This window comes from Lontra canadensis, unplaced genomic scaffold, assembly GCF_010015895.1.
Source record: "Lontra canadensis isolate GAN:19392208 unplaced genomic scaffold, GSC_riverotter_1.0 scaffold62, whole genome shotgun sequence".
NCBI classification, from domain to species: domain Eukaryota; kingdom Metazoa; phylum Chordata; class Mammalia; order Carnivora; family Mustelidae; genus Lontra; species Lontra canadensis.
Window position 1 is genome coordinate 10,232,055 of NW_022631056.1, and position 12,069 is coordinate 10,244,123.

Consider the following 12,069-nt stretch of genomic DNA (forward strand, 5'->3'; position numbering starts at 1 on the left):
CTAAGGGTTGGTACATCATTGGAAAAGTGAAAAAGACATCGCAGGCTAAGACAGAAATATAATCAGTGTACAGGCTATTTAAATTTGGACATCAAATTATGAGACTGAGTATAACTCATTAGCACCTTATGATGTCGAATGATCTCGAAACGCATGAGTGTGGCCCCATTCTCTCATTCTTTGGCCCCATTTTCCTTTCAAACTCCACCTAGGATTGCTAATAACACAAAAGGGCTTCAGTCACATCAGAGGGGAGGCACTAAAACAGGACCCCTGTTTCCTCTTCGGCTAACATCCAAGAAAGAGTTTAACACGTTGATGTATTTTTCCATAATCGTGCATGAATTATGACCATACATAACATGCTACCAGAACCTTAATGGTCATATAAACATTGTATTGTTATGCTTATAGAAATTTTAAGTTATATCAAGAGATAACATTTACCTAAAATGATTTTTAAAGTACTAAACAGTCCCATGTGACAATTTTATTTCTCTTAAAATACTTTTCCTCACATTCAAAGAATAGACAAGGAAAGAAGAATCACAGTGTTAGGGATACAAACTGGGTGTCCAACAGTCTCAAGAAGAATCTCCTGTGGATAATTTTAGGGGAAAGTTCCAAAGACTCCAAGCTCCTGCCATGGCTGACTGTGGCTAAGCTGTCTTTGGTTCTCAGGCCATGTACAGAGTAGTTGAACGCAGGCATAGGTGGCCCATACTTTGAACTTGATAGTTACTGAAATCCAATCAACAGCATTTTCAGAAAGTGTCACCAGCAGCTGCTACTGCCAGAAGTGCTTTAAAAAAGAAGTTTTCTAGTAAAAAAAAAAAACTAACATGAACAAAAAAATAGATTCCCCAAGTACACGGTATTATCAGGAATCCAAGTCTACTCTTCTTATATGCTGTATACATACCAATCAACCACTTGACATAAAAAGAACATATTCCCACTTAACAGAACCACACTGCTCTGTTGACCTTTGCTTGTGTCCATTGATGGTGCTTTTAACGCTTGGTTTAAGTGTCAAACTAGGTGACAGGCATTAAGCCTACAGACTATTCCGCATCATGCCAGTGGCTGAAGAACACTTTCTCCAATTGTTTGCCTTCTATACATTCTTCCCTAAATAGTAAGATAAATTAATCAAACCAAAGAAATACTCCTTTTCGGCTCTAAGCCATGGACAGCTGTGAACACTGCAGAGGCACCTCTCTCGGTGAAGGGACTCAGAAAAATATGCACAGTCAAGCTGTTCAAAATATTGTTATGTGGGTGGAACAACATTGTCATAAGATGTTTGGAAGCCAAGTAAAATCTCAGAAGTAAGGGGATCTGTAGCAGCCTGTTTGGGCTGAGGGGAAATAGGACTGAGATCTCCCATGAAGCAAGCAACATGACACCTTCCAGTGTTAGAAATAGCCTTTGGATGGTTAAAAGAAAGAAAAGAAAGAAAAAAAAAAAAAAAGCAAGGAGAGAGAGAAAGGCAAGGAAGTGAAGATCAAAGCTATCTCCCAGTACACTACAGATAATCTTTCCCTCTTCTTCAACAGCAAGATTGAAGGAAAGGGCTGAAGGTGGAGGGAGAAGGGGGAAAGGAAACCATGCTAATCCAGAATTGTAAAGAAAGGAGGTGGTCTTTGATCTCCACAGGATGGCCACTTTATTGGCTATGCATAAGCAGTTTCCAACCAGCTGATCAACCAGGTATGAATGCTCAACCCTTCCATGATCAGTAACCATGAAGTGAGTCATCTGTGAACAGCAGTCAAGCAGAAGGCTCATCTACCACTAAATGACTGCCAGCCCATGCCCAACATACAGGGGCAGAGTGACCCCAGGGGAAATGCTTGTCTCTCTGCAGGCTCTTCCTTGATGAGTGCCAATTATTTGCCTTGGACTCTGAGCAAAATCTTTCAGTGTGCATGAATGAGAATGGCATTCATTTTCCAAAATACGACTTGGAATCTAGGTGCTTCGGCGTCACCAGCAGTCACTCTTTTGACTTCTGTTCAGTCACGTCTTTTAAGCATGCCCCCAAGAAGGCAGACATGATAAAGGCTCATGTGAACTGGTTCAACGTAAAGAATTGATTGTCTTACCTGGTGATCTAAAAATGTAAAGACCATTTGCTTAATGGCAGGAAAAGAAATGCCTCCCTTCCAGACTTTCAAGTGTTTGGAACCATGGTCTATTTTAGGTGTATTTTTTGGAAAGAGTTTTAACATTAAAAAAAGAAAAATTATTGAACCATCATCTTTGTTTTTACATTTTTCATTTCTCTCTTTCAGCTGAGAGAGTACATGGTGGTTAAGAGTTTTGGAATCAACTTGGTACAAATTCTTGCACTTCCATATCTCCTAACCACTCCATGATGTAGTTTCCACAAATATAAAATAGGGATAAAGTAATATTTTATTAATAATAGTACCTGTGAGGGGTGCCTGGGTGGCTCAGTAGGTTAAAGCCTCTGCCTCCGGCTCAGATCATGATCCCAGGGTCCTGGGATCGAGTCCCGCATCGGGCTCTCTGCTCAGCAGGGAGCCTGCTTCCCTTCCTCTCTCTGCCTGCCTCTCTGCCTACTTGTGATCTGTCTGTCAAATAAATAAATAAAATCTTTAAAAAAAATAATAGTACCTGTGTCATCAGGTCCTTATAAGTATTGATAAGATAAGGGTGAATATTCAATAAATGATAACATGTCTTCATGGCAATAGAACTAGTCATTGTAGACTTTCTTATGGTACCCCAAAGCTCTTTTTTTTCTTTATTATTTCCTTCTTTCACTTCACTGGTCTCCTCTAACCAAAAGTGTTACGATGTAGAAGACAACTACTTAATTTTTCACTCCTCTATATAAATCAAGGTAGTCAATATTCTAAAGTTTCATTAAACATGGCTTAAGAGAACTCTTCTTTGAATTTATCAAAGATTTAAATGTTTCAAATTGGCTTTTTTAAAATACAAAATGTTCAGTTTTTTATATAGTTGCCATATATGGAATGTACATACTGACATCAAATTTTCAGAAATCCACTTCTCAGATTTGCTTTTCATTCTGTTTGTGGTCAGAGGGTGTGGTCAGATATGGCTGCTCTGTCTGCTCCCACTCCACTTCTTCCCATATTTTATTTTTTTTTTTTTAAAGATTTTATTTATTTATTTGACAGACAGAGATCACAAGTAGGCAGAGAGAGAGGAGGAAGCAGGCTTCCCACTGAGCAGAGAGCCCGATGCAGGGCTCGATCCCAGGACCCTGGGATCATGATCTGAGCCGAAGGCAGAGGCTTTACCACTGAGCCACCCAGGCGCCCCTCTTCCCATATTTTAAAACTAGCTCACTTCTGAATCTTTTTCTACTATACTTCTCTAGACGTCTGCTCCTGTTTCACTTTTTTTTTCTTTCTTATTACCAAATTTCTTAATTTATTCCACAGATTACCTTAGGTCTCATTTTAAATTGGAGAAAAACTCTGATTTCCTTTTATTTTCCTATAAGAAATCAAGCCTGCAAGGCAATTACTCTTTGAAAAAGTAAACATTTTTAAAAGGGCCAGAAATTAAAATAAGCATTACCTTAGCATCTTTTATTAACTTGGACGACACATGAAGACTCAACCGTTTATAATCTTCACTGGCAAGCTGCCGTTCCGTGTTTCCTCCCCATCATATCCCTGTTACCAGCATTTTTAATTTTAGACATCTACTCAATGTAAAATAAACAAATAACTGTCATTGTAGGTTTGAAATTTAGCATTCGACACCACTTTAGTTCACACAGGAACACTTCATTTGTCATAGTGAAGACTAAGGGAAAACTTCAGGTCAACTTTCTATTCCAGATTTTAACCATGAATATCTTAAGTGTTAGAGGGCTCATTATCAAGAAATAAGGATACTTAAGGATTTTACAGTATTCAGGTAAGCGTACTTAAATGCCAAAGAGTTTATTAAAAAAACTAATAAGAAATTGTTGGAATTGCCAAAGAATCTTGTGTGGAGGTTTTGGGTGGGAGAAGACCAGAGACCCAGGTAAGTGGCTCACATAGTATAACTTATCTAAGAAATATCCATCTTCCCAAGAGAAAAAATCCCCCCCCCCAAAAAAAGAAGGAAGAAAGACAGCACTGCAAATTTTTACTTTATGTGAAATTTGGATCCATCCTAAATTTGAACTGGAAGTCAATTATTTTTTCTCCTTAAAATCAGGTTTTAGAAAATGGAGTTGAGGAGAGGAAGTCTATCAGGAAAGAATGTTTAGAATCAGTCCCTGAGAGATCATACAGATTCTTTTTCTTCCCTGCTACCCCAACTGCTCCCCTCCACCAAGTCTAGCTATCCACAGAAAAGAACACTCATATATCAAAACTCACTAGGGAAATTCACCTTAAAAAAAGGGAGTTTCTGATTATCCATTTTTTTCTAAAATCTGTTTCCTAGAATAGTAAGAGTTATAGCATTTGATTAATAAGTAAAAGACTACAAAAAGCAAACACAAACTGAAGAAGAACATTTGATGTCACGTATGACAACAACACATCAAAATGGAGTTTTGGGGTTTTTTGAAGAAAACTATAGGACTTTGTTAGGTTGGCATCCAGATTAAAAAAAAAAAAAGAAGAAGAAAAGGAAGAGAAAGAACTGAAAACCAATAGATACTTTTACAGGTTAAATCTTGTTGAAGGTACCTTACTCCTCAGTACACTTTGATTTATTTAAGCTTACCACATTTCTCTTAAGTACACTCCATTAACAAGTGATAGACTGTGATCTTAGGCTTGAGGCAAGATATGAAACACAATCTTTCAAGAACTTCATTCATTCCCTGTCCAGGTGTCTTGAGCACGCCCAACTCTAGTTACTTATCTGAGTTCTGTGAATTTTTATTCAAATCAATAGTGTGGCTTTAGAACAGCACACGGTAAGGAAATCACCCCAGCAGCCCAGCAATTCAGCCTCCCAAGTTCAGATTCATGGCAGGAGTGAAAATCATCAGAGGAATGATAAAGTGTGGCAGGTTGAACCTCAGAAAAGGCCCTCACAAGGAATGCCTCTACCCTGCAACCTGGGAAAGGAAGCAGACAGACAACCCTGTGGGGAAAACTCAAGCTTATTAAAAATCATCAGTGACTTAAATGGAAAATTAAATTGGAAAAAAGCAAAGCCAGAAATCAGTTAAGCTCTAAGATCAGAAATGCCTCCTGTCTATTTCAACTACAAATCTCAGATGCTAATTAATCAAATTATCAAATCTGAAAGGACCGTACACATATGCTCCCCCCCCCCCCCCCGCCCCGGATATTTCTCCAAGTGAAGACAGAATTTGCATACTGACGCGACCAGCCTTCAGTGATACCCTATTAGTGTGACCCTATCTTTAATCTACAGACCTGATAAAATGTCCCAACATATACAAACTCAGCTCAAACAGTGACTAATGATCATTAATCCCCCTATCTTCAGTAATCTGCCCCTCCAGTCATTTATCACACTGACACCTCACTTTACACATGTGAATAAACGTTAACTGAGAAGGTGAATCAACAAAAAAATCTCAAAGGTATCTGAAGCTGTAAATTAAACTAAGGGGAGACCCGGCAAAGGGAGACAAATAGAGAGATCAGGTCTTAATGTTTCTGATTTGCATCCATGGCTGGGCTTGGGGTGGGGAAACTATTCAGTCCCTCAGATCTGCAAACTAAGAAAAAACAAAACAAAACAAAACAAAAAAACCTACATTACAGAGAGGGGAAGCTGGAAGTAAGGAGAGTCAGTCCCAAAGAGTTGGTTTAATCTATTCCTCAGTACCCTGTGAAATGTATGAAAACTTCAGTTTTCTGTTTTCTTCAAAGGAATAATAATGTACTGAGGTTCTTAGTTTAGCTGCAAATGTTCCTTGTAGTCAGGAAGCATATTCAGTAGGCTAATTCTTTTAGGGATCTGCTATCGTTTAGCTGATGTGCATTTTTTTTTCATATTTCATTAACTTAAGTAAAATCTTTGGTCAAAATAGAAACCATATCCATGGACCTCAAAAAGCTAAAACCAACTTTTCAAAACTGTTTCATAATCACAAACATTGAGTGACTCTAAGTTATAAGCCCTGATGCAACCTGAAGGTCAGTATTGGACTATAAGAAAATCCCCTGAGGTGTAGTGTGTGTGTGTGTGTGTGTGTGTGTGTGTGTGAAGGCCTGAAATTGGAGCCTTGATTGAAACCAGAATCTACCAAAAGCAAAGAAAGAAAAGTTGAGTCGTGGCTCACCCTTAGCAAAAGTTTCTTAGGGAGTTTGAAGAAAACTATTTTAAGTGTATACTGGTCAGAAGGACCTCATTGCAGCATCCTTCCAACACGTCATGTAGAGAGTTTCAGTACCATTTAATTAATCGCCAAAATCCTAAATTCAGCCTTGCCAAGGAAAATTCCCAGGCAACGAACTGTTCCCCTTCAGATAATTGCAGCTGCCTGTTTTCCTACTAAATCCAGCCAGGCAGAATGGCTAGTTGATATCCTACCGTAAGAAGGAGTTATTTCCTGAAGTTTCTTCGGAATCGAATTTAATTACAGACTTTGGTTACATAAAACAACTACTAATAACCCCTTGTACTCGGAAGAGGAGGGGCGAATGGCACAACCAGGTTCAGGAATCCTGGCGGGTCTCTGGGCCCCAAGTTCCCCGGGCGCACCTCTCCCTCTCCGAAGGAAGAAGCCGAAGGATGAAACTCGTTTTGGCTCATCCTAAGGCCCCAAGCTCACCGCCAGCCGCTGCCTCCTCCCACCCGAGAGCTCAGACCGTGCGTTTGCCCAGAGTGACTGGGCGTGCCCTGAACTTGGCAAAAGGCCGAGGTCCGCGATGAGGCTTAGGGGTCTTGGGGGATGGGGGAAAAGGACCGACCCAAAGTGCAAACTAAGAACCTTTTCGCCTAAAACTCCTCACATGGATCCAACCCCTCCAGCCTTAGAAGGGAGAGGTCGCAGAAAACGCAGTTCGGGGTTTGATTCCGAAAAGTGGGGAGGGGCGTGCAAGGGAGATGAAGGGTGAATGAAGAAAGAAGACGCGAGGTTACCTGAACAGAGACATATTAATCCAAAGAGGTAAAAGTGGGCAGGCTCCGCGATCATTGTCCTCGGGTGGATCCTGCATACAGTCTCATGCCAAGAGGAGGGAGTAGAAATGGGGTCCCCAAATTTATGAAGCCACACACCACACACACTACACACAAAGGCTTAATATAAGCAACGTGGGTCAATCCGCCAAGAGTTTTTAGGGCAATTACTTGTCGACCTTTCCGGACGTTTGTCAATACCTCAGAGCCCTTTGCAGACTAAGAATTCCAAGGTTTGCCTCCTCTGGCTCCGGGGTTTCCGAGAGGGCTCGGCCACTTCCAAGAACCATCCAAAGCGAACAACAAAGAGCCGAGGCAGAAGAGCAGTTGTGCGGTTTCCTGCCTCCGGGTCTCGCCGAGCCTCCCGGCGCGCGCCCCCACACTGTGCGCCCGAGCGCCGCGGCGAGGGCAGGCGCGGCAGCGGCAAACTTGGGGTGTGAGAACTGCTTAGGGAGGGCCAAAAAAAGTGCTTCTCTGTCCACAGTCTAGCCCAGTCAACAGCTGGCCACCAGCGGCGGCGAGGAAGGCAGCCAAGGCAGCGGCAGCAGCTCCGGAGGACGGGCAAAGGGTGCTGGGGGTGTGCCTGGGTGACTCCGCGCGCTGGGGCCGAACGAGGGGGCGGTGCGGCGACAGTGGTTGCCCGAGCCGGCCCTTGTTCCCATCACTTGGGGAATGAGGAGGGCACTGGGGACAGCAGCAGGTCCGCGGACAGACGCGCGCCTCCCCGGTGCCCCCAGCCCCGCGCAGCGCTCACCATCGCCCCGGGTCCCTCGCTCGCCGGGGCGCGCGCTCAGGGCACCCCGAACTCTCCGCGGCCGGGACGCTGGAGCCCAAACTTCTGAGGATAGCTGCCCGCAGCGCTGGCTCGCGGTAGCCGTAGAGAGGCAGCTCCTAGACCTCCCCTGGGTGGCGGAGAGGGGCGAGGAGGATGCTGCTGCGGGTGGGAGCGACGGCCGCCGCTGCTCACCCGAGCTCCGCCGGGATCAGCAGCGTCTGAAGTTTCTGCTCTCACGCTGCCGCTTCTCTGCTTCAACCGCTTGTGGGTTTCCCCACCGTCCCCGCGGCTCCCAGTTTCCTCCCTCTCCTCCCGGGCCCGCGAATACTTAAAGGGGCCGCGCAGTCCTTTCCGCGCTTCACTCTACCCTCTCCAGACGCTGGTCTGGCAAGTTCTGCTCGTTAATATTTCCATCCGCCAGCCGGGGTGCCCGACTGCGCCCTCAGGTGAGAATCAAACTGCTCAGTATCAGAAATCCAAAGGAATGGGAACTTGCCTTGTTCCTCTGGCTACCCCTGGCTCCCCTGCACCTTTCTCCAAATGGAACCTCCCAGCCAAAGACTTCAAAAATCCTCCTGGTCCAGTTTAACCTCTTCTTTACCGCTTCCAAGAGTTGGAATCAACTCTCCAATGACTCTACCCTACATGACTCCACATTCCCATTTTTGTTTTTAATCAAATGTGGCCCAACAAGCCTGTAGGACGGGAGGTAGAGTGATGACTATCTAGACTGTGTTAACGATTACTCTCTACTGCGTAATAGATGGGCATTCTCTTTCAAAAATCACTCTCTTTTAAACTGCATTTGTTGACAGTCATGTAGACAGTCTATCCAATTGGAAGGGCGCAGGGGTGAGCCATGGGCTCTGTCTGTGTCACCAAGAGCCCCTCCTTCAACTTCACTGACTCTAGGTATTAGAATGTTAACAATGGGGAAGTAATTCTGAAATAGGGACAAGTGCAAAAAACAAACAAACAAACAAACAAAAACAAACAAACAAAAAACCTTGCCATCCCAAAGTTTGTGTAAGAGAAGTCGTTCAGCATTTTCTAAATAAGAGGGCCTGGCCTTTGATACCCCATAGACCCTCCTTGAAACCCCAACCTACCAGTTACTCTTTCTGTTATCATGCCAAATCTCAGTTTTCTCTTCTCAAAAATAGAGACGCTTGGGATATTAACAAACATTAACAAACCATACCCAAAGCAAACCAAACCTGGCATATGTGAGGGGCCATCTTGCATGCATTCACTGCTTTTTTCTTTCTATTAAGTGAGACTCTGTGTCTATATAACACCTGAGACATGGCGAGTGCTATTTAAAACTATTCTTTCAAATAGATTATTACCTACAAAATTATGTACAATAACTTCAAAATTATTATTTGGTATCTATCTGAATGTACCAGCCCTGTTTTCAGCAGTTGTCTCTGGAGAGGACAAATGCATGCTAGATTTGGGGGGTGGGGGGGAATGAATTGGCTCTTTATGCTGTTACACTTTCCTATTTTTTTTTAAGTGAGCACATGAATTACCTAATGAAAGATAAAATTTTAAAAGCAAACCATACATTCATTTTGGTTGTTGTTGGTACAACCAATGACCGTGGAACAACATTCTGTAGAAAGAAACTCTGGTTAATAGCGCCTATCTCTGAAAGTGAAAGATAGTTTAATCCTGGGAAAGCTGACTGAAAATTCAGTAAACAGGCTGGAGATAAGAATTCAAAGACTCCAGCCAAAATCTTTTCAGCAATAAAAACAAGAATGTGCAGTAACTGTTGGAAAACATACATCGATTTGGTCTTTGGGAAGGATATTTAGTGAGAAACATAGAATATATCTCTTTCTTCCTTGGGATAAAACATGCTTGTAAGATAAGCTTACTCACTAAACGGAAAATAAATAAGGTAAAGCATGGTACTTGAGAAAGAGAGAGGAGAAAATCCTCTAAATCCTCATATCATCTGAGTGCATTTTAAATAAAGATTTTGAACATCCACGTAGTAAAACGTGTATATTTTTAAATGTAAACTGGAATATGTATGAGAATCACTACTGCATTTTTTTCCAAAGTGGATCTCCTGGTCCCTAGAAGTTTGCTAAAATTTTTCAAGATCTCCTTCACTGATCTCATTATCATTGAATGGAAACCATATGAATACTTCTTTTAATCCAATCCTTTTATTTTTCAACCTCAGTTAGCAACAATCCCCTCCCCCCTCTCCATGTCTTCGATCTTATACGAGATTATATTACCTAGGAGTCAGCAAAAAGAAACCTTCAGGAATTAACTTTTGACCAATCCCTGATGAGGACCATCATCAACAACCCAAATGCTGGGCCTTTCTTTTTCATGTATCTCATGCACAGTGTTCTTTTCTGCCAATTAAATCAGTAAGGGTGGCACCTGAAGACAAGAATTTGTAGTCAGAAGGTATTAGGGATCTATAACAAGTGAAACTCAGTATTCCTGAGAACTTTTGCAATGCCTTCCTTCCACTCATTTACTGACTCTTACCAGTGAGAACAAACACTATAAATCTCATCTATGTGGGAGAACCAGTAAAGGGCTCCATAGAGACAAGATGCAAAGAGAAACTCCATCACCAGGCCCTCAGAGCTCTTACTATAGCAAGATACACAAGTCCCAGAATGGAACCGATCAGAAGAAGTAGAAAAAATGTGTCACTAGGGTTAACTGATAGTTCAATCCTTCCTGGAGATGAACAAATCATAACAACTTGTCCTTTCCACATCTACTCCTGGAGATTAAATTACTAGTAGAATGCATAAAATGTTCATGTTCGGTGAATCTGTATGACCACACATGCAAGTGTGAGTGCGTACACGTGGATGTGATGTCTACCTATGCCAGGTCTATAGGCAGCTCTGACACATGCAACAGAACTCTGACAAAGAACAAAGGAAGGAAAAAATGTCCTAACTTGCACTCAGAAACTATTCTGATCACTACGATCTGAATGAGTCGCAAATTCTAAAGTTCCATTTAGAAAATTCTGATCTCATTTGGAGCTTATGGAATTCAGGATCCCTGAAATGTCTCCTTGAGAATTTTCAGGAAACCCAAAAATAATACACTCAAATAGTTCTGGAATGGGGCTTCTTTGACAGGAAAGATTCTGGAGCTGTGATAATCTCTTTGGCTGGTCTGATCCGAGTTTATCTCTCATGGGGGTAGTTACAGGAACTCAGGAAATAACCGAACTCCCAGAGTCCCTCCAGGGACCCCCGGTATCAGGATCAGGAGGAGCAGAGAAGAGTTCCTAAGGAAACTACAAACCAGAACATTGCTCTCTCTTCACCTCTTAAGAAGAAGCCTTAGAATCAGATCATGCCAGGGTCTGGGATATTGTCAAAAGTTCCAGAAGATCTGGTGAGAAGCAGCATAGTACACACAGTAAACGCAAAGGCTATGCTGCGTATTCTAAGATACTATCCCTTAGGGTACAACCGCCAGCTTAGCAATTTTTACATGAAACTGCTGAATAATCTGTGAAATCTTTGGTATGTAAATTAATGAACTAGGCTGAATATTTGAATAATTTCAAATCTGAATATTTTTTTCTAAGTTTGGATATATAAGAGAAGTTCCATTTGGAGATAAGTGGGTAGGTCAGTGGGTGGTCAAGTTAAGTGACCAACTTTTGATATCAGCTCAGACCTTGATCTCAAGGTCATGAGTTCTAGCCTAGTGCTGGGCTCCACACTGGGTATGAAGCGTACTTTAAAAAGAGAGAGAGAGAGAGAGAAGTTCCATTCAATAAAGTGACCTAACATATCTGTTGGAAACATTGACTGTCTTGAGAAGTCCTGTCTCTTTAGTAAACATTTAGTAAACATTGCTCATTATCTGCCATGCTGCTCTAATCCTTCATTCCTAACAATTAAGAACCTCAACTTTCCTCATTAAACTGTATATGGTCATTCCTTTGGGGGGAAAGTTATTTTTTGTTTAAATGAGCAATACAGATTTGCTTACAGATTCTAACTGCCTTATGTGATAGCAACAAAAGACATATGCAATAAATCACATGTGGTGGGGTATAGGTTTAACACGCAATGGCAGTTCAAGGAAGAGAGAAATAATTTAGGGTCAGAGTAGTAACAAAAAAGAAAGAAAGAAAGAAAGAAAAGAATGTTAGGTAGGATTTTTAAATA

At 42.0% G+C, this 12,069-nt stretch overlaps 1 protein-coding gene across 9 annotated transcripts in view; it reads right to left on the reverse strand.

Annotated features, from left to right (window-relative positions):
* Nucleotides 1-12,069, reverse strand: part of ROBO1 (roundabout guidance receptor 1) — a 1,159,067-nt gene that overhangs the window by 402,530 nt on the left and 744,468 nt on the right. For 3 of the 9 annotated variants that reach the window (XM_032878062.1, XM_032878066.1, XM_032878063.1), the window contains exon 1: nt 7,075-7,129. The exons of 5 other annotated variants lie outside the window; for them this stretch is intronic. In XM_032878062.1, the coding sequence (XP_032733953.1) occupies nt 7,075-7,129 (55 nt within the window). Of the gene's footprint in view, nt 1-7,074; nt 8,159-12,069 lie in introns of those variants that run through there. One more of the 9 variants, XM_032878061.1, reaches the window with a different exon arrangement.